The 26,148-nt window shown below is 44.6% G+C and overlaps 1 protein-coding gene across 10 annotated transcripts in view; it reads left to right on the forward strand.

Annotated features, from left to right (window-relative positions):
• The window catches only part of LOC106610864 (pleckstrin homology domain-containing family G member 3), a 51,375-nt gene extending 27,255 nt beyond the window's left edge, over nucleotides 1-24,120 (forward strand). For 7 of the 10 annotated variants that reach the window (XM_045723440.1, XM_045723443.1, XM_045723444.1 and 4 more), the window contains 17 exons: nucleotides 7,623-8,125; nucleotides 11,122-11,222; nucleotides 13,569-13,638; nucleotides 13,742-13,788; nucleotides 13,904-14,054; nucleotides 14,320-14,451; nucleotides 15,224-15,406; nucleotides 15,511-15,603; nucleotides 15,682-15,768; nucleotides 15,881-15,914; nucleotides 16,161-16,283; nucleotides 16,530-16,562; nucleotides 17,266-17,276; nucleotides 17,711-18,049; nucleotides 18,971-19,081; nucleotides 20,739-22,236; nucleotides 22,363-24,120. In XM_045723440.1, the coding sequence (XP_045579396.1) occupies nucleotides 7,623-8,125; nucleotides 11,122-11,222; nucleotides 13,569-13,638; nucleotides 13,742-13,788; nucleotides 13,904-14,054; nucleotides 14,320-14,451; nucleotides 15,224-15,406; nucleotides 15,511-15,603; nucleotides 15,682-15,768; nucleotides 15,881-15,914; nucleotides 16,161-16,283; nucleotides 16,530-16,562; nucleotides 17,266-17,276; nucleotides 17,711-18,049; nucleotides 18,971-19,081; nucleotides 20,739-22,236; nucleotides 22,363-23,186 (4,340 nt within the window). In that variant the 3' untranslated portion in view covers nucleotides 23,187-24,120. The remainder of the gene's footprint in view (nucleotides 1-7,622; nucleotides 8,126-11,121; nucleotides 11,223-13,568; nucleotides 13,639-13,741; nucleotides 13,789-13,903; nucleotides 14,055-14,319; nucleotides 14,452-15,223; nucleotides 15,407-15,510; nucleotides 15,604-15,681; nucleotides 15,769-15,880; nucleotides 15,915-16,160; nucleotides 16,284-16,529; nucleotides 16,563-17,265; nucleotides 17,277-17,710; nucleotides 18,050-18,970; nucleotides 19,082-20,738; nucleotides 22,237-22,362) is intronic. The other 3 variants (XM_045723447.1, XM_045723446.1, XM_045723448.1) reach the window with 3 other exon arrangements.
• The last annotated feature ends 2,028 nt before the right edge of the window (nucleotides 24,121-26,148 follow it).

The following is a 26,148-nucleotide window of genomic DNA, read 5'->3' on the forward strand; positions in this document are numbered from 1 at the left end:
AGCTCAATAACCTACAGTTCTGTCAGGACCACATGCATCACATTAAACTACACTCGGGGCATCTTCCCACACACTTCTCCCCTTCTGAGTATTAACAGGTCCCAGAGCAGTTATTTACCTGCAGCTATTGGCTCAGCCAGGGCCTGTAAATGGGCTGTTCAAGGATCCCCAGCTGAGTCTGTATCTCAGGAGAATTGTTGCTATAATATGCTAAAGTATTACTGGAACTAAATTAGGTTTCTCATTGTAAACACTTTTTATGAGGGATGACATCTGGTCACCACCTGTATTCGGATTAAGTCAAATCGGTGTGTGTGTGCTCAGAATTGTGAGGTATCTCCTCTGAACATCTGTAGGGCCGTGTTTACTAACATATTTGTCTTGTTTCTCTGTTAGTGAAGGGACAGGTGTTTGGTGTATGGCAGTGTGGGGGTGGAATCAGTTGTATCACCCAGTGTGGAGGTTTATTGGTCATGGCAGCGCGATGTGCAGGCAGGCCTGTGCCAGGGAAGATGCGTTGAGCCTCTGGAATCAGTACTAAATGTTTGCAGATGCTGGAGAGACTGAGGTACCAGGACAGACCAGACACTGCCTTTTTTAAGTTCTAAGCGGGAGTCTGATAGTGTCAATACATTATACATACTGTATTGACACTGTGAGGATTTCAATTCTGAGGTACATGAGATGAATGCCTATGGCCAAGTCATTAGCCGTCTTTTTTTTCTTTTTTGTTATTTTGTCAGTCATGGTTTATGCCTGTGATGTACCAGAGATGGAGGTCGTCATTGTCCTCTCTGGTAATCCTGCGTCTGACTTCCTTATCCACAGAGGCCCAATGGAAACAAATCAAATCAAAATCAAATTTATTTTTATATAGCCCTTCGTACATCAGCTGATATCTCAAAGTGCTGTACAGAAACCCAGCCTAAAACCCCAAACAGCAAGCAAAGCATGTGAAAGAAGCACGGTGGCTAGGAAAAACTCCCTAGGAAAAACTCCCTAGAAAGGCCAAAAACCTAGGAAGAAACCTAGAGAGGACCAGGCTATGAGGGGTGGCCAGTCCTCTTCTGGCTGTGCAGGGTGGATATTATAACAGAACATGGTCAAGATGTTAAAATGTTCATAAATGACCAGCATGGTCTAATAATAATAATCATAGTAGTTGTCGAGGGTGCAACAAGCACGTCCGGTGAACAGGTCAGGGTTCCATAGCCGCAGGCAGAACAGTTGAAACTGGAGCAGCAGCACGGCCAGGTGGACTGGGGACAGCAAGGAGTCATCATACCAGGTAGTCCTGAGGCATGGTCCTAGGGCTCAGGTCCTCCGAGAGAAAGACAGAAAGAGAGAATTAGAGGGAGCATATTTAAATTCACACAGGACACCGGATAAGACAAGAGAAATACTCCAGATGTAACAGACTGACCCTAGCCCCCCGACACATAAACTACTGCAGCATAAATACTGGAGGCTGAGACAGGAGGGATCAGAAGACACTGTGGCCCCATCCGATGATACCCCGGACAGGGCCAAACAGGCAGGAAACACTGCCCTGCATCACAGTAGGCTTGCTAACTTAGCGCTTACCTTATTTCCAGACCCACATGTTTACCAGGGCTTTTAATTTGCATTCCTTAGCATTGCCTGCTACAACAAAGCTACTACGTGTGTGGTTGAATGGAATCGTACGGAGAACCTCATAGACTACCTTATATTTTCAGTGGGTACTCCGAGCAGGGAAAGAGAGAAGATTGGTGGTACTAGGGCAGTTAGTGACCGTATTACCGCCACACCGGCGGAGACATGACCGCAGTCAATTTCCAATTTTTTTCCATCAAATATGCTTTAATGTAAGAGATCATTGAATAAGTTTGCTGACAAAATAATTAAGACACTCATTCAGAGGCTGTAGTGTAGTTGGTATGTGTTAATAATTCCATATGTGGCCATGTCTTATGAATTTAAATTCTTATTTCATGTTAAGTCTGTTTAGTCAATGTAACTAAGCTTCTCTAAGCTCTGATGCTGCTGATGGTCATTAGTAACCTACCAAACTTGCTAACTGCCTGGTACTCAGCACTCTATTGTCCCTCTAATCACTCTGAAGTCAATGCAGATCGATCAAAAATCAAGGCAAACACTTAATGAGCGCTCATGTTGCGCAACATTTCTATAGGCTACGCCTGCGTGAGAAAACAGAGTGATGGAGGCCATTAAAAAGAGGATCCCATCGGCTTACTATATTTATTTCTCAACTTTCCTAATATTTAAGCACATTGCTTGGCTTTACAACAGGAGTATAGCCTACCTGGCTGGCATGAAAATGAACCACGGGAAAAGCGTCCTCCATTTGCTATTTAAGTGCATAGATGATATGTATATTTTTGCCCCTGGTGCATGATAATGCTTCATTCTAAATCAAAACTAATTTCACACATATATTAATTAGTATAGGTAAAGACGAGATTAAATCAAGAATAGTCTGATGGGTGATAATATTAGCCTATCACTTGTGAATGATGTATTATCACTTGTGAATGATGTATTATCACTTGTGAATGATGTATTATCACTTGTGAATGATGCCCAGGTTGTGTGCAGTAAGGCAGACAGCTCATGCCTTTTTTTTTTTTTACGACTTTTTCAAATCATAGTCCCACACCTCATGTAGCCTAGCCCGTATGCCAATATGTTTTGATAAGGTTTGTATCACAACTAAAGTGGCCAAATAACTTCTTCAAATGAAGCACATTAATCTACTTTACAACCGGTGAAGAGCCTAACCGGCATATATAGGTGGTGCGTGAGTTTCACGTTTGGAAGATAATTTTACTTGCATAATCGCATTTGTGGTAACTTTTGAGAATGGTGTTTTCTCGCTAAATGATTGCATTTTGGAACATTCGCCCTTATAGTCTACTGTCGTGTACGCATTGCTACGCTTATAATGTGAAGAAATGGCCTAATAGTTGATCAAAATGAAGCTAAATGTTCTGATCTGTTGCATCAGCCTCATTGCTTTAAAAAAAAGATTTAAATGGATGCGAGTGGCTGTATAATTTGGGCTCTATCGCATCGCACAACTGTCCCAGAGTATGTTTGAAATATTTATTTCTCGCACAGGCCAATTGACCAATGGAATAAGTCAACTTTTGTACTATGGGGGAATAGTAGATTGAAATAGGCTAGTGCTTTTGCTGTTCGTTAGGCCTACTCATCTTGTGGACAGTTCTTCTAACATCTTCAATATGCGTCTCGGAATTAAATAAGGACGCGTGCAGTTGCGTCGTCTGTCTTCACTTGTAGCCTACATCGAAGTAGTGATGGATGCCTGTGAGAAGAACCCGATCAGGTGACGGGCATTGGCTAATAAGAATTGAGATGTGAGAGATTCTTCGGAACATGCAGCCAAGAGAAGGGAATTATTATATTCAGCCCAAGGGCACAACGGCTACTGGCCGCAAAAGGTATTTTATTTTTTTATTTTTTTTTAAGGGCATTACGGCCACACTAGGGGTATGCTGTCGGGAAATTCAAGGCATTGTCAAGTCTGTGCAGCCTATGCAAGAAACAAAGCAGAGCTCATGCTTCACATGTCTTTTTTTTTTTTCAAATCATCATTAGTCGCATCATGCAGCCTTAGAATGTATTAAACATCTAAACATATAGCCCAACGTTTGTATCACAACTTAAGTTGCATAAATGGCTCTAAATTAAGCATAAAGGATATGTTCAATTGTATTCTTCATACTATAAAATAATGCCATGGAATTCTAAGCAAATCTTGTCTGCTTAATGAACTAGTGTAGCCCACAGTCATTTGGCATAGCCAGATCAGGACCTAACATAAGGACCACTCAGAGTATGTTCTTCTGAAATGGACTACATTTTCTTCATATCATGCTTCTTTAGACCTGTCTAAAATAAATCATGGATTTATTGTGAAGGTGTAGGCTATATTACATGGCTTTATTTGACTTTTTAAAATGTAGGTGTTCCAAAGGTCTGCATCAGTGGCTTGTAGGCTACGTGTGGAAGCCAGGAAATGCTAAACGTTTGTTAATTAACGGTCAATTACCGTCAGACCGGCGGTTATTTTGCCTGACAATCAGCGGTTGATAATTTCATGACTGCCACAGCCCTAGGTGGTACAGTTAGTTTACTGTTGCTGGCTTTCTCTATTATCCCTGGTCCCGGTACTAATGCCCTAGACCTTCAGAAACTCTGGTTCCTACCTTCCCCATCTCTTACATCATTTTGATTTATTTTATGGCCCATCTTACTGCCATGGCTTGTCATGATGTTGATGATCCTAATGTTGAGTCACCATTATTTAATAATTCTGTAGAGAAACGTACTGTGTAGAGATTGAATTAGCCTAGGACCGGGCATATCATTTGCGCTCCACTTGTAGAACTGAGTGGCTTGGAGACTCATTAGGGTTTGTTATTAGACCGGGAGATGTTTGGACTGTCATTACTCCTCCAGTCATGACAGTCTGGGCATTGACGTCAGCACAGCGGTGATAGGGAGGGAGAGCGGGAGGGAGGCCTTGGAGGCTGGCTCTTAGAGCAGGCGAGGTAGTCATTTTCCCAGCCCAAAGTAAATGGGGAAAGGAGGAGCTTCTGTCTGAGTAGATACTACAGCAGAAACTCCTAGTGGTCTGAGTTCAACAGCCTACTGTACTATTACTCCCTGTAAGTAGTACTATACTGCTCAAAAAAATAAAGGGAACACTTAAACAACACAATGTAACTCCAAGTCAATCACACTTCTGTGAAATCAAACTGTCCACTTAGGAAGCAACACTGATTGCAACCACCCCCAATAAAGGAGTGGTTCTGCAGGTGATAAAGACCACTTCTCAGTTCCTATGCTTCCTGGCTGATGTTTTGGTCACTTTTGAATGCTGGTGGTGCTTTCACTCTAGTGGTAGCATGAGACGGAGTCTACAACCCACACAAGTGGCTCAGGTAGTGCAGCTCATCCAGGATGGCACATCAATGCGAGCTGTGGCAAGAAGGTTTGCTGTGTCTGTCAGCGTAGTGTCCAGAGCATGGAGGCGCTACCAGGAGACAGGCCAGTACATAAGGAGACGTGGAGGAGGCCGTAGGAGGGCAACAACTCAGCAGCAGGACCGCTACCTCCGCCTTTGTGCAAGGAGGAGCAGGAGGAGCACTGCCAGAGCCCTGCAAAATGACCTCCAGCAGGCCACAAATGTGCATGTGTCTGCTCAAACGGTCAGAAACAGACTCCATGAGGGTGGTATGAGGGCCCGACGTCCACAGGTGGGGGTTGTGCTTACAGCCCAACACCGTGCAGGACGTTTGGCATTTGCCAGAGAACACCAAGATTGGCAAATTCGCCACTGGCGCCCTGTGCTCTTCACAGATGAAAGCAGGTTCACACTGAGCACATGTGACAGAGTCTGGAGACGCCGTGGAGAACGTTCTGCTGCCTGCAACATCCTCCAGCATGACCAGTTTGGCGGTGGGTCAGTCATGGTGTGGGGTGGCATTTCTTTGGGGGGCCGCACAGCCCTCCATGTGCTCGCCAGAGGTAGCCTGACTGCCATTATGTACCGAGATGAGATCCTCAGACCCCTTGTGAGACCATATGCTGGTGCGGTTGGCCCTGGGTTCCTCCTAATGCAAGACAATGCTAGACCTCATGTGGCTGGAGTGTGTCAGCAGTTCCTGCAAGAGGAAGGCATTGATGCTATGGACTGGCCCGCCCGTTCCCCAGACCTGAATCCAATTGAGCACATCTGTGACATCAGGTCTCGCTCCATCCACCAACGCCACGTTGCACCACAGACTGTCCAGGAGTTGGCGGATGCTTTAGTCCAGGTCTGGGAGGAGATTCCTCAGGAGACCATCCGCCACCTCATCAGGAGCATGCCCAGGCGTTGTAGGGAGGTCATACAGGCACGTGGAGGCCACACACACACTACTGAGCCTCATTTTGACTTGTTTTAAGGACATTACATCAAAGTTGGATCAGCCTGTAGTGTGGTTTTCCACTTTAATTTTGAGTGTGACTCCAAATCCAGACCTCCATGGGTTGATAAATTGGATTTCCATTGATTATTTTTGTGATTTTGTTGTCAGCACATTTAACTATGTAAAGAAAAAAGTTTTTAATAAGATTATTTCATTCATTCAGATCTAGAATGTGTTATTTTAGTGTTCCCTTTATTTTTTTGAGCAGTGTATTTCATGGTTTTGTAACTACTCTAAACAGCTTTTATGAAGTGGTCAAGGTCAACCCTTGGTTGCATGCTCATCCCCTGCTTCCTCTGAGACTTGGCATGCTTGAGTCTGGTGTTGTAGACGAGCCCTGCGGTAGATTGTAGAGGCTGGCGTGTAGCACAGAATGACTGTACCAGCATTCTAGGCCTGATGAGCTCACCCCTGATTCATGGAAACTTGAGGAGGATGCCAGGAGGAGGAAGGCAGGCGGCTTGTGTAGAAACCTGTGTGTTTGCTCCTCACTCACTCCTACAGTGACAGTGTGATTCACCAGAGTTCACAGCTGACTGTCTATATATAACCTATGTAGAGGGAGAGACACTTGTTTTTTGTTTCCTGTATATGTTGATTCCACAAATGGACTTATGACCTCAAAGAGCTCTTCTTTCATCTCCAATACTTTCTAATATTTTTTTTTTCTACATTTATTATACCTCAAAGGTGAAAGCTTCAGAAATGTTAAAGTATATCACTTTTGTAATACCATCCTTACTATATAGAAAGGGCCTCCCTCAGTTCTGAAGTCATTGTGGTCATTGGTAACGGATCACATCTCCAGTCAAATGGCCTGCTGCCCACAGTGCCTAGTGCCAGATCCATGTTTATAAGATGTGGGATGTCTGCTAATGAAGCATATTTTATGACTGCCTTATCGAATTTCATAAAGAATTTGTTAACGCAGTTGACTCCATGAAATAAGTCTGTATTAGCGCCATCTCTCTGTCCTCACTTGGCAACATCCCTGGCCCAGTCACTGCTGTGACCAATCAGGGGTTTGTTCTCCAGACGGCTCAGTTTATTGCTTTCAAGTTCAGTGGCGAGAATATCATGTAGTTTTAAATGGTGCAAAATGCATTTTGACCTTTTTACCTTCCTAATACTTTCTGAAATAAACCACAGTGACTTCATGTATTTGGGGAAAGTTTGTGGGGAACATTCCCAATCCGGACCGGAAGGATGTGAAACTGAATATGAATTCAATTTTTCTTGATTTGAGAAATGGCTCCATAAACAAGACTCTGGTTCCCACTCCCCTATTTTCTCCCGATCTGTTTTTCCTCCATTTTTTTTCTAAGCCACTACCAGTCAGGGAGGGTGGAGGAAATGGCTGGGTTTTCCAGAGAATGTGGAGCGCTGTAACTGGGGCAAGTCAGTAATGATTTGAGAAATCCCCTTCACAGTAAAGCACTCGTCCTCAGGCTGGAAGGCTGGACACCGGGTTCATAATGTCATGGATCATTAATCACTCATCTGAGTACAGTATTTGATTCAATGGATCTAAAATGTATTGTAAGGTCCCGATAACAATCTTGTTGATCTATTTTCTGCCCATGAACCCTGCATACTAACTCGCCTTTCTCTCTTCTCTATCAGAATCTCCTCGGTTGTACTCTGCCGTCTCTGTCAGTGGTTGTCATGAGCGACCAGACGGCTACAGCCAGCTGTGTGCTGACCCTTCGGAGGGAGAGGCTAAGCGTCCAGTGAGCCTGGTGTCCACGCTGTCCTCAGACTCCTCCAGGGACAGCCAGAGCCTCTACGGCAGTACTACGGCCCTCCCCTCCTCCACACCACCTCCCCCCAGTAGAGAGGACATTGACCTGGAGCTCAGCCCTGCAAAGGGAGCCAGGGAGCAACCACAGGCCCAGCTGCAGGGCCTCAGCCAGGGGGGGACCAGAGACCAGTGGCGGGGCCACAGTCAGACCAGGTCCCAGTCAAACACCTCCAACAGGAGAGCTTTTGCACCTCCGACCCCAACCTCACCCTTTGCCACTGATGCCATGGCGCCCAACCCCAAGCTCAGCTACGTGGACCGTGTGGTCATGGAGATCATTGAGACGGAGCGCATGTATGTCAGGGACCTTCGCAGCATCGTGGAGGTGAGTCGCCTTGAGCGTCCATTCGGTTCTAGTTAATAGGACTGAGGCTTGACCCTGAATCTATGCAATAGTGTTTTCACTATAGGCCATATGATATAGTGTAAGTTAATAGGTATTTCAGTGTGTTTCTCTTGGAATGGTATGTAGCAATGACTTAATGTCTGTACCTCCCTAATATGGAGCTGATTTACTGGAGTTAGCCAGAGACTAAGCAATGGGAGAGCAAATAAGGTTCTCCATTTTCCAAGTGACTGCTTGCCTTGTAGCCACATGTGTCTGGTACCTATAAAATCTTCTGGGGTTGATTGTTTTACCAGGATGTAGTTTGATTTCCTGGTGAAACAGTTCCCTGCGTATTTTGTAACTGGCATTTTCACAGTGGTGGAAAAAGTACCCAATTGTCAAAGTAAAGATACCTTAATAAAATATTACTGAAGTGAAAGTCATCCAGTAAAATACTACTTGAGTAAAAGTTTAAAAGTATTTGGTTTTAAATATCCTTAACTATCAAAAGTAAATGTAATTGCAAAAATATATTTAAGTATCCAAAGTAAAAGTGTAAATTTCGAACTGCTTATATTAAACAAACCAGACGGTACAAATTTCTTGTTTTTTTTATTTACGGATAGCCAGGGGCACACGATAGCATGCAGAGATTATTTACAAACAAAGCATTTTTGTTTAGTGAGTAGGGGTGATCTCTTGATAAGTGTGTGAATTGGACCATTTTCCTGTCCTGCTAAGCATTCAAAATGTATAAAGTACATTATTTTCTTTAGGAATACAGTGAAGTAAAAGTTGTCAAATGCCCCCAAAAAACACACTTAAGTAGTACTTTAAAGTATTCTTACTTAAGTGCTTTGCACCACTGCATTTTCATAATCGCATAGAAAATACCATAGCCTGTAAAACCAGCGGATTAGGATTGTAAAGTGGCTGATACGTTTTTAAACTGATGTATGTAATGCACTCTGTTTACATTACTGTGAATGCATACAGCTCTGAAACTTGGATCTCGTTATCTTCTCAGGTCTTGAGTTCTAAAGCAGAATCAGGACTAGGACACAAAGCACCTCTTTCAAGGCAGAACCTCTCCCCTGATGAGCTTGGTCATGTATATTAACGGATGCTTCTAACGTCATCTCCTGCTTGTGGGAAATGGGACAGAGATGATTCTTCCACTCCGCAGTCAAGTCAACTGGCCTCTTATCATGGCTGCTGGCTTAGTAGTCTGAAAACTACCAACTGTGCAGATCAGCCTCACCTATTGGCCCCCTAAGGTTGGGGTAATTCTTCTATTTGGATTAGTACCGGCAGGAGGGATGGTGGCTTGAGAGCACTGCCTCAGGACTTCCAACTAGCCCTGCCTAGCTGCCTGCTTCATTGCACCCTGAACTAGGATACGGAGCTTTCCGGCCCCTTACAGGCAACAGCCAACAAAAACACAGCCATCACAATGCCAACTGAAGAAACATAGCAGAGTAGCAACGTAACATACTTAACGCTCGTACCAAAACATACTGTTGTGGTGGGGGAAACTCTTTGAACAATCGCAAATCTAAGTTCAGCATTTCAATGACTTGCTCTGCAGTGGCATCTTGTCATGCAAGTTTCAGTACCGGGATCTCCTTTTCCAGGATGTGAAGCTTGGCATTTCAGTGACGTGTTTGATGCATCTGTTTGTCCTGCTACTGTCACTACACCCGGGAAGCTGTTAGTTCATCTGGCGGAGAGCAGACACTATCCAGGAACATGCCTCTCCGCGCCACATCTGGGGAAAGCAGAAAGCTCTTAGAACAGCTGTGTGACACAGGTGGAATCGCACCTCCACTTCCACCTCAACAGATATGCTGAGGGTCAAAATCTCTCTGTTTGGAGTACTGCTAGCTTCCATAGTCTTCCTCCCATCATTTCTCACTAGGTCATCTCTATTTCATTACATGTGCCACTTATGACTGCCCAGATGTCACTCTAAATGCCTCTTCCCCTCCCCCTAGCGTGCACTACCCTTTTATGGGTCATCCACCCATAACCACAAGCCTAGACCTAACGTTGTTCTGACAGCAGGCTGTACATATGTTCCCAGGCTGTGTGTGTGGTCAGTAGGAGGCCTCTGTGTGGCTTGGCGTTAGTGGTGCTCAAGACTGGGACTGTGAGACTCCCTGCTGAATGCCAATCAGCATTGCTGTCACTGGACGGGAATGCTTCCACTATGAACTGGTTTAGTTCAGTGTGTGGTGAGAAGGGATGACTGCTTCACTCTGCACTGACGGGGCTCGGGGTCTGTGTGCCCACGTGTGTTTGCGTATACGAACAGTTGAACACTGTTTGTGATTTTCTTCTGCGAGTGCGTGTCTGCTTGCAAGACAGTTGAGTTATGTAGTTGTCTGTATTTGGTGTGTTTCTATAAGGAGCATCAGTGTGTAACTGGGTGAGAGGAGAAGCTTCAGCCATTCCTAGCATCTACTCTGACTAATGTTCCTCTGTTTCAGTTATATTAATATCTACTCCAGAGTAGTCCTGCAGCCAGATGGGAGAGGGGCCTTGGGAGGAGAACACTGTGTGCTGGTCTGATGGACTGAGTTTTACAGAACTACTGCCAGAGGGTCAAACTACCCTCCAGTAACAAGGAATAAATCCTTAAAAGGACCATTTGAAACATTACATCAGAACCACTTGGATTTGAACACATTGATCCTGAGTCATACAGTGTTGTTGTAATGGACTGCAGATGGGCATCGTCCTATGTGGTCTTTTTTAGCCTGGTCATAGAAAGTGCAAACAGGATGTGCAATAAACTGAAACGTTGAAGCAGAATCCACCACGAGCCAACAGCAGGCGCATGTTAAACTTTCTCTATACACAAGCTCCCTCTACTGGAAATAATCTGAAATTGCAGTTTAGACTGAAAATGTACACAACACACACACACAGGATATTTGGTTTTTCATAGGGCAAATTGAACCTGCAGTATAACCACAGTCTTGTTTATTTAGGATTACCTGGCCCACATCATAGACATGGACAACCTTCCCATCCAACCAGACCAGGTTTCTTCCTTGTTTGGGAATATAGAGGACATCTATGAGTTTAACAGGTAAGGCTCAGACACCTGTCTGTCAACGCCCCGTGTTCTCCCAAAATGACAAGGCAAATGAACTGTAACTGCATGTATGCATTTTCTTTTTACAGACCGTCTTCACAAAAACAACCTGGTACACGTTTAACACTCATTACACTCAACTTGGAGCATACATTGGGAAGACATTGCCATTTTAGTGGAATGCTGTTTTGACAGAGATGGATTCAAAGGCTTCCTGGCAAGAGCTCTGTTTTATATGGCTGTGGAGAGTTTTTGACCTCAAAACAGATTTAGACCGATAGAGGAAAAAGATGGCTAACCAACACCAAACACACAGATTGGCCCAGAACACAGCAGATTGGGATCAGTTACGCATTAGACAAATGACATTATGGCTGTATGTGTCTACTCTGCTGCAGATGTTATCAGGACCGTCACCCACTCTGTGCACCCGATAGGATCATCCGAACAACAACATATGTTGTCTATGCAAACGTATCATGTCGGCATATGCTCACTAAGCCTCATGCCAAAAGAGAAGAGCCACAAACATCCCTATGCTCTGTCAGGTTCCTCCTCTCACGCTTCCCAAACATAGTGTAATGCCATAGAAACCAAATGGTGAAAAAAGGTTCCGATGCCTTTTCGAATGCAATTTCTACCAGTGTAGACTTCTAAAATAGAGGTTTTGATTAGTGTTTGTTGTTTCATCTACAGCAGGGGGAGTTTTCATACACGTCCCCCTGACTCTCGTACAGAATCAATATACGATGTGTTTACACTGGAGTGGGAAGTTTGCTTTTGTATTAGAGTCCTTTAGAAAGTAAATGAAGTGTGTCTGTTAGAATGGATTATTAGGATGTTGTCTGATCGAGACACTGCACACTATGCATCATCTCGGCTAAACGCTGTGACTGAGTCGTGCCAATTAGCAGGAAGTGCCCAGGGGGAGCGAATTACTGATGCGCAAGAGGCAAGCGTACTTCTAAAGCACTGGTTTGAAAACATGTGCAACACTGATGCACTCTCCCAAGGTGATTGAGGACAGATTCATTCAAGCAGAAACTGTACGAACCTCTGCATAGACATGGAATGGCATTCTGTTATCTGTATTGTATTGGAGACTGACGGTCTCATGCAGACAGTTCATTGTCATACACAGGGTTTTCAGACGGTCCTAGACTTGTCATTCAGTTTAGAGATGTGTGTGTGACTAACTAGTGACGGTCTCTGGGTCATGTTGTGATTTAAAGTTCCCACTGCAGTACTGGTCTGACCCACAGTGACACACTGCCCCCGTTTCAGGGTCAGGTCACCACACTACACTCTGCTTGTACCCCTGAAACATACCATCTTTCCCTGCCACATAATGGCTTGATGAAAGAATGTCTTGGAACATTTTAATGAACATGATCTTTAGGCAAAAATAAACAAACAAAAAAGCAAAGACGTTTCATTGTACTCAGAGCATATTGACACATTGGTATGTTTTTCCTTTATTATTTGGTTCAGCCCATGCAGCTGAATGGTGTTAGATTTTCTTTGATTGGGCATGTGTGTGGCCAGTGACCACATAAAATACCTTTTTGTGGTGATGTTGTGTTGGTTTTGTACTCCTTTATGTTTTGCAGTGGTGACCCCTCTCTCCTTGTGTCCACTCGGGTGTGGGGAAACCTGACTCTCTGGAGTCTATGGACAGAATGAGGTTAACCAGAACAAACGTATTCAGCCATGCATATTCTATTCAGTTGGGTATCGCCACAGGCAAAACATAAACATGTTACCTGACATAGTACCTGAATGTACAGGTAACTGCCAAAATAGAGGAAACACCAACATAAAGTGTCTTAATAGGGCGTTGGCCAGAGCAGCTTCAGTGCACATAGACATAGATTCTACAAGTGTCTGAAACTCTATTGGAGGGATGTGACACCATTCTTCCAGGAGAAATTCCATCATTTGGTGTTTTGTTGATGGTGGTGGTAAACGCTGTCTCAGACGCCGCTCCAGAATCTCCCATAAATGTTCAATTGGGTTGAGATCTGGTGACTGAGACGTCCGCATATGGTTTACCTCGTTTTCAGGCTCATCAAATCATTCAGTGACCACTCGTGCGCTGTGGATGGGGGCATTATCATCCTGGGGGCTACCATGATGGGTTGTTAATTGCTTAACTCAGAAACGACACCTGTGTGGAAGCTGCTGCTTTCAATATACTTTGTATCCTTAATTTAATGTTTCCAATATTTTGGCCGTTATCTGTAGTTTACACTGAATTCCTCTTCTTGCCGTCTCTGACAAGACCTCAGATGTCTGTATAGTTGATGCTGTGCATGTCTGTATGTCGGTCTTCTTCCACAGTGAGCTGCTGCAGTCTCTGGACATGTGTGAAAATGACCCTGTGGCTGTGGCCAGATGCTTCGTAGATAAGGTAAGTGGAGGCCACTCATAGACAGACTGAATTGAACCTATCATCAGGAAGCTAGTGCTATTGATCTGATTGTGGGGTCTTCCTCCATTTTGTTATTTTATAGAGTGATGATTTTGAGATCTACACGCAGTACTGCACAAACTATCCCAAGTAAGTAGAAGGGATAATTTATGGTTTTCTGGAACCTTTGGGTGGTTCTATGGACATGTTTTAAATAAAAATGATAGTCATCTGTACGATCCATTGGCTTGTGTTTTTGTTCTAGCTCTGTGGGTGCACTGACAGACTGCATGAGGAGTAAGACCCTGGCCAAGTTCTTCAGCGATCGCCAGGCCTCTCTCAAGCGTTCTCTCCCCCTGGGGTCCTACCTGCTCAAACCTGTCCAGAGGATCCTCAAATACCACCTGCTTCTGCAGGTACACTGGTCTTCACTACCTACTACCTTTACTATGGGTAGAGATGGTCTAAGAGAACTATATAGAATTGTCCTTGTGCGATTGCGGGTTGATTGTGGGGTCCTTTGACAAGGAGGGCAAAATAAATTGCATTCAACCTTTAACCTAGCAAGAAGATGGCAAAGCATTGTATTGCATATTACAACAACACAATCAACCCCACTCCAGAGGTCTTGACTCGTCATGCTGTGGTTGTTTGCTCTCCCTTTCCCTCTCTCGCTGAAAGGAGATTGCCAAGCACTTTGACCCTGATGAGGAGGGCTATGAGGTGGTGCAGGAGGCCATCGACACCATGACCGGGGTGGCCTGGTACATCAATGACATGAAGAGGAAACACGAGCACTCTGTCAGGCTGCAGGTCAGTATGGCTACTCAGGGTAGGGTGAAGGGAATTTGACCCACCCCTTTCCACTATTGTGATATAATGTACCTGCATCATTGTGTAGTGCAGCAATGACATCTAATTGAGGTCATTTTCTGGTGGCTATGTTTCTCTAGAGGTTTTTATTATCAGATAATGAAGTGTATGCTGTTTGACTGTGTTGCTGGAGGTCTTGTTGATAAGGCATTGTTAGTCACCCAGCCTCCTAAACTGTTCCAGGCTGCTGTTCCACAGTATTTCCCTGGCTGAGTTTAATGTACTCTGTGTATGGAGCGAGGCCATTCACGTTTTGATTTCATTGCAAAGTATTTGTTGTTCCAATAAAGCAATAAACCTCTAACTTCCACCACCGACCTTAAGACATAGTCTAAAGCCGAAATCTTTAGAAAGAAATTGGCCTTGTAGGGACCCAATAAATCAAATGATGTTTTAACTCCTAAACACCAGGCCCCCTGGGATAACAGAACCACCAGGTTCTACAGGGTCACCTTGTCTGCTGCGTTTTGGTTTTGTTTTAATTCCTGCTTTTAATTGGATGGCTAGTTCACTGCCCATGGTTTCCCTTGCCTAACTGTGTTTTTTTAATGTTACAACAACAAAAACGCACAGTTCTCTATGCTGACTTTGCACCCCTTGTGCATGCTTTCATGTACAGTTTTGCCAGTGTAGTGAACCCAACCAATGTTTAGGAGACCTAGATACAATCACCGCTCATATGGGGTGTGTGTGTGTGTGTGTGTGTGTGCAGGAGATCCAGTCTCTCCTGATCAACTGGAAGGGCCCTGACCTCACTACATTTGGAGAGCTGGTCCTGGAGGGAACTTTCCAGGTACAACGTGCCAAGAATACCCGGATGCTGTTCCTCTTCGACAAGATGCTCCTCATCACCAAGAAGAGAGGAGAGCACTACGTCTACAAGACCCACATCTCGGTACGGAGCAGGCACAGTCGACCAGTCTAACCCGAATGGCATGGGCTTGCTTTATCAGGTTGGTTTAACGTTTGTGTAATGTTTCTGTATGTGTTCGGTTTCAGTGCTCAACTCTGATGCTGCTTGACAGTGCCAAGGACCCCCTGCACTTCAGTGTGATCCACTTCAAGCATCCCAAGCAGCCTCACACTGTGCAGGTGAGTGTGGTTCTACCACTACATCATCTTGTAATAGTTCTCCAAGAGCTCACTATAATTGACAAGTGTCTGTTTCAGGCCAAGACTGTAGAGGAGAAGCGCCTCTGGGCTCGTCATATCAGGAGGCTGATTCTAGAGAACCACCACACCATCGTCCCACAGAAGGTAAACCTAACAGCAGGGATTCATCTCCACCTCTGTCAACTATCCTACAGTCTTGCACCATCCACTCACATCAACTTATTACTAATGCCTTCTTCTGATTTCTGTCTTACAGGCAAAAGAGGCCATCCTGGAAAAGGATTCTCTCAGTGAGTATTCCAGATGAATGAATAGGGTTGCTATTAATCAAAGGTAAAGGCACTAACCATATCTCTGGCTGCGGCTGTTACCAAAGCATCATAAAGTGCCGTCATTGAGTGCAAGAAGATCCATTCATTTACTGGAAATATATTAGCTTCTTTGTAAACCTTTTGGAACAATTATTAACTGTTGTGTCCCCTGTAGATGAGTAGAGAATGATTGCTTTGACTGGCTTGGTAGTGAGTGAGTAGTAGTGATGCTGTGTGCAGACCCAGGATCAGGGAGGTACCGTTACAGCCCTGTGAGGCTGAAGAAGGCTGTGTCCTGCCAGGCTGAAGACTTCCCTGCAGAAGGACGGCACGGACGCAGGAGATCAGGTAAGATAGTTCCCCTGGACATAGTAAAACAATGTTTTTGTTTTATGAAAACAACACTAACGCCGTCTCGATTAGTTACTTACCCACAGTGCTACGATTTTGAGATAAAAAAATAAATAATAATATTTAAGAGACGTTTTGTCTTAAAAGCTTATTGCTTGTGTGATATCTGTCTGAGAGTACAGTATATTAGCCACAAATATGTTCACTATGCTTCGACCATGTCTTTTATTCTTTTTCATTTAGAACCAGCGAAACAGATTGTGAGGACAACCAAAGGTATTAAAGGCAACAATTGTTATTCATAATAATTAGCTTAAACAGCCTGTTAGAGGTCTTTGACGTTCATTATCATGATGAACAGCAACCTGGAGCCACTGCTGCTTTGATTCAGGTTCTCTGTCGCTCGTACCAAGTCTCTGTATTCACCCCATACTTTCATTCTGCCCTAGATGACCCCTGGACAGCCAGATCAAAAGGCCAGCCACCCCACTCCACTCTCTCACCCCCACACACCCCTCTGCCCTAGCTCACACATAATGATGTAAATGATGGGCCATATTACTGAAAGCTTTGTCATGCTCAAGCTCTTTTCAATAGTCAAATTCAGTCCTGGCTTTAGATCTGTTGCTCGGGCTGCTCTCATGCATTTTAATTATCCAGTAATGAAAGGACTAAACTAAGTACCTCTGTCTTGTCTCTTTGGAGTCTTTACGCCCTCTCAAATCATTTTAGCTACAAACCTAATGAAGTTATTTTCTTGTTCTTTATCCTCCTCGGTCAGAGAGGACTGTCCTTGTGAATTGCATCATTTCTGAGTCTCTGAAAGGAGGCATTTCTCATTCAGTTTATCCAATTAACTTGCTCAGATATTATTACAGTATGTTATATGAATGGAGTTTGTTGTATTGGCAATATTGTTGACATTCTCCTTTTTTTTTTTAAATATGTCTCCTCTTCATTATCTACTCCTGACTTGCAGCCATTCTGAAGGTAAGCTCCCCAATGATGAAAGTACAATTTTCCCTGCCATGTTTTTTTTCTCCTCTGTGCAGAAAAACAGAAATCGGTTGACTCTGTTCAGTGTGTCTAGTGAGATAATGTTGTTTGACCCTGACTCGGCAGGGTCAAACAATTTCCATTCCATTCAGAGAGAAATTAACCAAAAGAGAGGAACTGCTACTCTAAGCCCTGTTGGGCTAAACTGTGGTAGTTAAAGGTTTCTGTCTCAGGGTTTTCAGTGATTGTAATGTGTTCACAGTGTGGAATGGACAGCATGCTGACTTGGACACATTGTGCCTTCATATCTCACACTGTACTAGAGCATTCAGCGATGCCATGATTTTCAAAAACATTGCATTGAAAACACAACACGTCTATGCTGGCCTCGCAGTAACAACTCAACTCTCTGTGACTTCACGCTACAGCATGCGGACAGTGAAGGTGCTCTGCTGGGGGACAGGCGTTCCCTGCAACCCTCTGCTAGTGTCGGTATGCTGGGCTCCAGTCTAGGCAAGCCAAAGGCTGAGAGGCCTAGTGTACAGGAGGACCAGGAGGAGCTATGTCCCAGTGATGGTGAGGACCCTAGGCCAGGGTCCCCGCCCCTCCAGGGGGGCACTGAGCAGGAGGAGGAGAAGGGGGAGATGAACATGGATGATATTCTGATGGAGGACGACCAGGTAGCCGACTTTGCCAGCTCTATGCTGGCAGCCATCTCCTGCTGGCACTATAGGGCCAGGGCTTTGCTTTCCGCTCGGTTCACAACGGTGAGGCTCACTGCCACCAATGGGTTTCGTATTTCCTCTGCCATTTCATTGGCTTGCCAATCAACAATCTCCCTCTCTGTTTACCTCGACCTTGATGTAATTCACTAACACCCAGCTACCATTTGCCATACTCATGGAATGCTTCTGGTTTTCAAACTCACACAATAATAATAACAGCATGGACTAAACCTTCCAGGAATGGTAACAACAATCAGTAGCATGAAGATCTGCTGATCAGATTTATGATTAATCACGTCTTCATATAATGTTGGGGAAAAGGTGACGGTATTATGTACATTATAAATATACATTTTCTGTGTTCAAGTCATTAAAAGGCTTCGTATGTTCCGAATTTGAGGGGGTTTAAGTGAAGGATTAACACGCATACTACCATTCTTTTCTCTCTTGTGTTGCGGGGAGTTAGACCCAAAATCAACATTGTAGAAATGACTAATTTGGAGGTTAGCAATTAGCCTTGTGCGTAGTTGACGGTTGCATTTGCATTGAGTCAATGGATCCACAGAGCTGCTGTATGACTTCAAAGGTGAATTTGCCTGTCAAATCGGGGAGTCAGGATAATAGGTGCTTTGGTCTTTGGCAATCACATTAGTTAAAAGGTTTCTCTTTTGATTATTCCGAAACCACAGAGGAGGTTTTTAAAGGTTAATTGCTCTAATGGGTTTAAAATGGCCTGAACTTTGAATATCTCTAATATGAATGTCAGCTGTCTATAAAATGCATGTACTGTCACACAGGTGCTTTACAACCCAATGCTAATCAGTATTGTGACTGTCTGGAACCAGAGTATATAGCAATGTGATACTCCAATGTATGGTTTTTGGCCATGGTACCCCTGTGTATGGCACAGTGTTCAACCTAAATGTGCTGCAGTCCCCTTCATATTGTGTTCTGCTGTCCCAGGATGAAGAACACTGTGAGGTTGTAGATGAGAAGAGACCAATGGGGGCGAGGATGGATACATCAGCCCAGGAGATCAGTGAAATGGCTACAGTGGAGGCCTTCACTGACCAGGTATGGAGGGTGTGGACTGGCTGGGTCAAAGTTAGGGTGGTCTCTGCACCCAGAACCACATCATTCACGAGAGACTAAGCTTCAAGAGATTCTTCTGAACAGATTAATGTTTTTGGTTCTTCTATGTCTCTCAGGCAATGCTTTCAGAAAATGATTTCATATTTTGAGGGGGATGGGAATTTTGAAAATATCCAGCAAGTAAGACTGGTAGTTGGCCCAAAAGATGAGCACTGTTCAGATAAGTCCTCTTGGCATCTTAATAGCCTACAACCAGTGGGCATAGCTGCGGGAAGTAGGGGTGCTGAGGGTGCTGCAGGACCCACTGAACGTAGTGCACTGGTGAGCCATTCGATCTAACAGATCCAGGGAATGCATGATATTTTGTATGTGCAACCTGTCAAAATAGGATAAAGAATGATCTGAATACTGTTTGGCTCTTTGGAGATTAATTTGCCAACCATCTTTGTGCATAGGCCTACTGGCATATTGTTCACCACCTGGGGAAGTGGAAAATCAAAACACTTGGCTATCTAGCAATAAGATCATATCTAGCTATGTAGGTTAATTGATTAACATATCAGTAAATGTTGGCCAATGCCCTACAAAACCTTTCCAGTGCTAGGTCAAGGCTACTTGACGTAGGCCTATTCAACGCAAATGGAGCGTTCCGCTCCACATGCGCATCAAAACCATACTACGTAGACTAGCCTACTCCGATTGTAAAGTGGTGCCATGAACTCATTGAAATAAATTGTATACTCACAGAAAGCTGTGACTCCTCTCTGTAACTAGAACAACAGTAATGTAACACAATTACATTTTGAGCAACTTGTCAGATGCTTGTGTTTAGAATGCATCTCTCCCTCTGGGCACAGTGGGGAAATGGGGTGGTTCACTCACACATCAGCTGACAGCTAATGAAACAGGGACAGGCAGATACTGTCATAGCAGGAATCAATATAATGCATATGCTTTTACTGTTGAGCAAATTTTGGTTTTAGAACCCAAAAAATTGCAGGTACATTTGTGTAGCAAAATCACTGACTATTAGGACCCTAAATAAAATGCTTCGGTAAGAAGGTGGTGTCGGTAATTTTCGGTTTATCATCCCAGCTCTCGGGGGTTGTGTATTTATGTCCTGTAAATGAGAAGTCCCCTCCTTCATGCTGTTGCCGCCTGTCATCTCTCACGGTGAGAAATGCAACATTTTGATATTGGGACGGGGAATATTTTTGATAGAACCTGCGTCTCCTGGGTGCTCTGTGGGACGGCTGGTTCCAAGCCGAGTGTGACAAGTTATTTTCATCCCTCCCTTATCTCCTTCTCGCAGCTCCCTGCTGCATTCCACTACACACACCATCACAGCCAGACGGCGGTTGGAAATTAGTCTGTTATAACTGCACACTAGAGTGAAATTGGTGTTTTCAACTTTTTTGAAATTGCTACATTTTAATGCTGAGTTCAGCAGGGGTGTATGGCATGGCCCGTGGCAATTGTATCTGAGGAATTAGTTGTAAAGCTAAAAATGGAATCAAAATGTCCCACTATCCATTATACAGTCCTTTCCTTTGACAGAATATAAGACGATATGTGCTACTATCAGAGGTCGTGCCTTAACCATCCTGATGTTAATATAGACTCTGTCCTCCTTATCCAGGTGTATGTGAAGGAGGTGCTTCCTCAAAGCAGTGCTCCTAAGGTAGTGTTGATGGAAGAGAGTGACAAGAACCCACCCCTATACACAGAGCCTGATGCCTTGCCCACCCTGCTTCCAAGACAGTTTGAGACATCTCAGACACCGGGGCTTGAGAAGTGGAAAGAGGAAAGGTACAAAGAAGGAGAAGAGAAGGAGAGTGACTGCTCTGCCCACCAACAGGATGAGATGAACTCCTCATCGGTGATCAATGGAGAGTGTTCAGAGTTGGAGGATGGGGCGATGCGGACTGAGCCCAGCAGCATTCTACCTGCCTCTGTGTTGGACCAGGCCAGTGTAATTGCTGAGCATTTTGTCAGCAGCCTGTCCCGCAGAGGCAGCCTGGTGGTCTCAGAGGAGCTGCGTTCCCTGGGCTGCCCCTCACCTCAGCCGGGCAGCAGGAGCAGCAGCAACCCCTGTCTGAGCACCATGCTCCAGGAGAAGGCCCAGACCCTGGTCAACTCCACCCCAGAGCCCCCACTGCTCCTGGAGGCCAACACCTCAACGCCTGACCCTAGACCAGACCACCTCATGGAGGGAGAGCGCCAGTTCACTCTCTCCAAGCAAGACCAGATACTCATCCACAAGATCAGGAGGTACTACGAACATGCTGAGCACCAGGACGCCAGCTTCAGCATCACACGCAGGGAGAGCCTGTCCTATATCCCTGCAGGCCTGGTCAGACACCTGAGCCGGCAGCTTAACGGCAAACCCCAGGACCAGGCGGTTCCAGGGCACCGGAGGAGCTCCCCGAACATCCGGCCCACCTTTTGGTCAGCTTTCGACCTTCCTGGCATAGAAAAAGAGCAGAGGACTAATAATACCCCTGTGCTGGAGCCACAGAGAGCTGCAGACCCAAAGCCCAGGTCCCAGAGTGTCAATGATGCTCCCGTTGGAGATGAGGAAGAGTTCTTCAGACCCTCCTCAGACATGGTCCAAGTGTGGCAAGAGATAGATGTCAGTGGGACCCTTGAGGAACCCAAGGGTTCCAATAGTACAGAGGAAATTTTCCATCCCAGATCACATCTATCCCGGAAGGGGGGAACCAGCAGCGATAGCCCTGAAGCTGAGTACATCGAGCCCATGAGGATCCTGGAGGAGTCAGACATGGGTAGTGTCTCAAAGGAATCCCCAGTCCCATTACCTGTCATAATCACCCCAGACCCCTTCTCAGGGCATGAGTCCTGCCAGAATAAGATTCCCAAGTCCAGGGAGAGAGGCGGGGTCAGTAGCGCTCCCGTCCCCAGGATAATCAGTCTGTGTTCAGAGGTAGATGAGGACCTGATCCTGCAGGACATGGAGAAGATGAAGAACAAGGTGTTCCAGCTGGCCCGCCAGTACAGCCAGCGCATCAAGAACAGCAGGCCTGTGGTGAGGCAGAGGAACAGGGAAGCTGAGAAACACCTTGCCCCCAAGAACCTGCCAGCTGTCTACGAGGCGACGTTCCAAAAGAGAGACTGGGGTAAGCTTTTTTAAATGTATTTATGTTTTGCTGATCAGTTATGATTTGATGTGATGCTCTAATCTGTAAAACTGAAATTATAAAACCGCTGTCCCTTTTCTCTGCCCTGTCTTTCTGTGTATGCAGGTAGAGCTAACCTGATGCTGTCACTCAACTCCTATGAGCAAGTGGTCGTGCATGAGCTGAGGACCCCAAGCCCGACCCCAAGCCTCAGTTCTGGGGCCAGCTCACGGGTCACGTCCCCTTGTCCCAACGGTCCTCCGAGCCCAGTGCAGACAGAGATTTTCCACTGGCCACATGTCCAGGAGCTGCGCTCTAAATACACTGACCCCAGGCTGGACACGGGTTCCTCCCATGCCTCACCTGTCAGCCGTAGCTACTCCGTCCCAGAGAGGATGGAGAGTTGCACTGAGGGGTGCAGCACCTCATGGAGCCCCGCTGGCTATTCATCCAGCTGCAACGGCTCCACAGAAATGAACAGTGCCCTAACAGACTCCCTTGAGACTACGTCATCCACGGCCCACCAGGGTGTGGGCTCTGTGGGGAAGGCTCAGCCCCAGCCCCCGCTGTGCAGGTGGAACTCTTTGGATCACATGCTGGGAACACTGCCTCTACATGAACTGCAAAACCTCCAGGTGCCCACGAGGAGCTGTTGCGTGGCTGGTCAGACCACCCTGCCCAATGAGAACAAGGTAATTATAGTGGAGAGGGTTCCTGGCGCAAGGCCTGTGGAAACTGGAGGGAAGGAGAGCGTAGAGGAGGAAGGAGCTAAAGGAAAGGGCCAACTCAAAATCTTGAAAAGCCTCGACTACCAGCACTGTGCCAAAGGGTCTCCACTGTCTTCAGGCAAAAATACTGAGGGTAGTCTGGTAAAAAACTTACGGGTGAAATTCCAGAACTTGGGTTCAACACATGAACACTTGAAAACTGTAAAGACCATACCTATTTGATTGCATTCTGTAAATCATGAAACAAGCCTTCTCTTACCTAAAACATGAAATTGACATTGATACATATGAATATTGTCATTTAGCCAGTAACTACTGCTACTGTTTTATGATTTCAATTTGGTGAAATAATTTTCTACTTCCTTTTTGTTGTTCTTTTCTCACATCAGTTACTGGTATGATATGTGGTTATGGAACCTCCGGTGTTATTGGGGATATTGAGCTATCAAGAGCACCCCATGGGAAATTGTGACTTTGTAAAATGTGTAAATACTTGTACATTTATCTGGTTCTTACACCACCATGTAATGTGTATATGTAAAGAGTATGTTTATATGGAAAATGGTTTTGTTTCATGTTTGAGGGAAAAGAATGTCAGCATATTAGAGCGTAATTCTAGCCAGATTACCACGTTCTTTTTTTTTTTTCTGTATCACTTATCTTTTCTCCCACAATGCAATGGTCACCGTCCATTTGTGATTCAATTGTGAGGGTCATAAGCAAGGAAATGGTGAAAAGAGGATTCAGGAAATGAACAATTAATATATAAAGGGGAGTAAATCAGGAAGGCTGTGCCACCATCTAAGTGATTACTGCAGATTTTACAATCAAGACGGCGCCATTAGGGCTTGCTCGTCCATATTTGACCTTTGACCAAAGTGTTTTTCCCTTAGTTTTGTCATAATGGGGGAGAGATGGTCTGTGCTGTCTACTATTCAGCCCACTGTGCCACATTTGGCACCATCATTGTTTTCATACATCACTGGAACTGTTTTTCTGATTATTATATATTTCCTTTCTTGTTATTTATAAAATGATCCTCGTCTTCATACAAATATTGACCAATACGGTCGTAGACTTTTCCATTCCAGAAACTACACAGAATAATTTCATGCTTGAAATGACATATTCTCAATAAAATCTGATATTAAACGTACCTAATTATTTGTGGTTTCTTTGTCAGTAGGAAAAATGATCTAATATGAAAAATTAAGGCATTTGTTTTTGTTGATTGTCACTCAGAGAAAGTCCATATTTTGACATAACTGTTACAGAGCTGTAATGGGAGTTTGAATCTTAGTTTCCTGGGCATTAGAGGAGACACGCCATGCCATACTCATCGTAGACATCTTTAACAGATACCGTGGCAGATGGAAACCTGGTTTGTCTGAGGTCCCGTTAGGCTGTGTCTAGACTTGACAGTTCATGCCTCTTTAGTATTCTGATCATGGAATTCCGAAAGAGTCATGCTTCTATATACACTTACACTGAACAAAAATATAAACGCAACATGTAAAGTGTTGGTCCCATGTTTCATGAGCAGAAATAAAAGATCCCAGAAATGTTCCATACAAAAAGCTTATTTCTCTCAAATTTTGTGTACAAATTTGTTTACATCCCTGTTAGTGAGCATTTCTCCTTCGCCAAGATAATACATCCGCCTGACAGTTGTAGCATATCAAGAAGCTGATTTAAACAGCATAATCATTACACAGCTGCACCTTGTGCTGGGGACAATAAAAGGCCACTCTAAAATGTGCCGTTTTGTCACACAACAAGATGCCACAGATGTGTGACTGCAGGAATGTCCACCAGAGCTGTTGACAAGATAATTTAATGTTCATTTCTCTACCATAGTCACCTCCAACGTCGTTTTAGAGAATTTGGCAGTACGTCCAATCGGCCTCACAACCGCAGACCACGTGTAACCACGCCAGCCCAGGACCTCCAGATCCGGTTTCTTCATCTCCGCGATAATTTGAGACCAGCCACCCGGACAGCTGATGAAACAGGAGTATTTGTGTCTGTAATAAAGCCCTTTGTGGGGAAAAACTTATTCTGAGTGGCTGGGCCTGCATCCCAAGTGGGTGGGTCTATGCCGTCCCAGGCCCACCCATGGCTGCATCCAGCCCAGTCATGTGAAATCCATAGATTAGGTCCGACTGAATTCATTTCAATTGACTGATTTCCTTATGAACTAACTCCGTAAAATCATTTAAGTAGTTGCGTTTTATATTTTTGTTCAATATAAATGTCTACTGTGTCCACAGTGTATCCAGATTCCCGTGCTACATTCAAATGCCAGTATACATTCTACAAATAGTGGAACAGGCAAAACATGATAACATCACAACTGATGGCAGTAGCTCTACTGTAGCTAACAAGCCAGCTAACCTCTGTAGCTAGCAAGCAATGCTTAAGGTATTGCAAACGGGTTAGCATAAATCGTTTCTAAATACTAGCTAGCATTTTATGAGGCCACCAAGTTAGGAACATATTTTCTCCAACATTATAATGAAAAGGTCCCTCTAGGTCCCAAAACGCAAGTTTCCTGGAGACTTGTGGGAGGAGTGCCGACTACGTCGCCCACTGTATGCTCTTTCGGTAGCCTTATTGCATCCAGAAATCTTCACACAATGCATCCATGGTCAGCCAGATCTGAACACAATCAGACCACAAGCGACTTTTGTGCGCCTCGACTCGTCTTTTCAATGCAATCGCCGTACTCTGATAGCAGAAGTCACCTGTCAAGTGTAGACACGTTACACGCTAGACACTATGCCATGGAGAAAAACTGATCATAGATTTGTAACTCATGGTTTTACCATTACTTTACTAAAAACTGTGTCTCTAACCTAAACCATTCAAAACATATGATCCATTTAACCAGAGCTACTGTATATGTGTGTGTAGTTACAGTGCATTCGGAAAGTATTCAGACCCCTTGACTTTTTCCACATTTTGTTACGTAACAGCCTTATTCTAAAATTGATTAAATTGTTTTTTTCCCTTTATCAATCTACACACACTACCCCATAATGACAAAGCAAAAACAGGTTTTTAGAAATGCATATTTGAAATATAACATTTACATAAGTTTTCAGACCCTTTACTCAGTACTTTGCTGAAGCACCTTTGGCAGCGATTACAGCCTTGAGTCTTCTTGGGTATGACGCTACAAGCT

The sequence above is a fragment of the Salmo salar genome, chromosome ssa09 (assembly GCF_905237065.1).
Source record: "Salmo salar chromosome ssa09, Ssal_v3.1, whole genome shotgun sequence".
In the NCBI taxonomy this organism is placed as follows: Eukaryota; Metazoa; Chordata; class Actinopteri; order Salmoniformes; family Salmonidae; genus Salmo; species Salmo salar.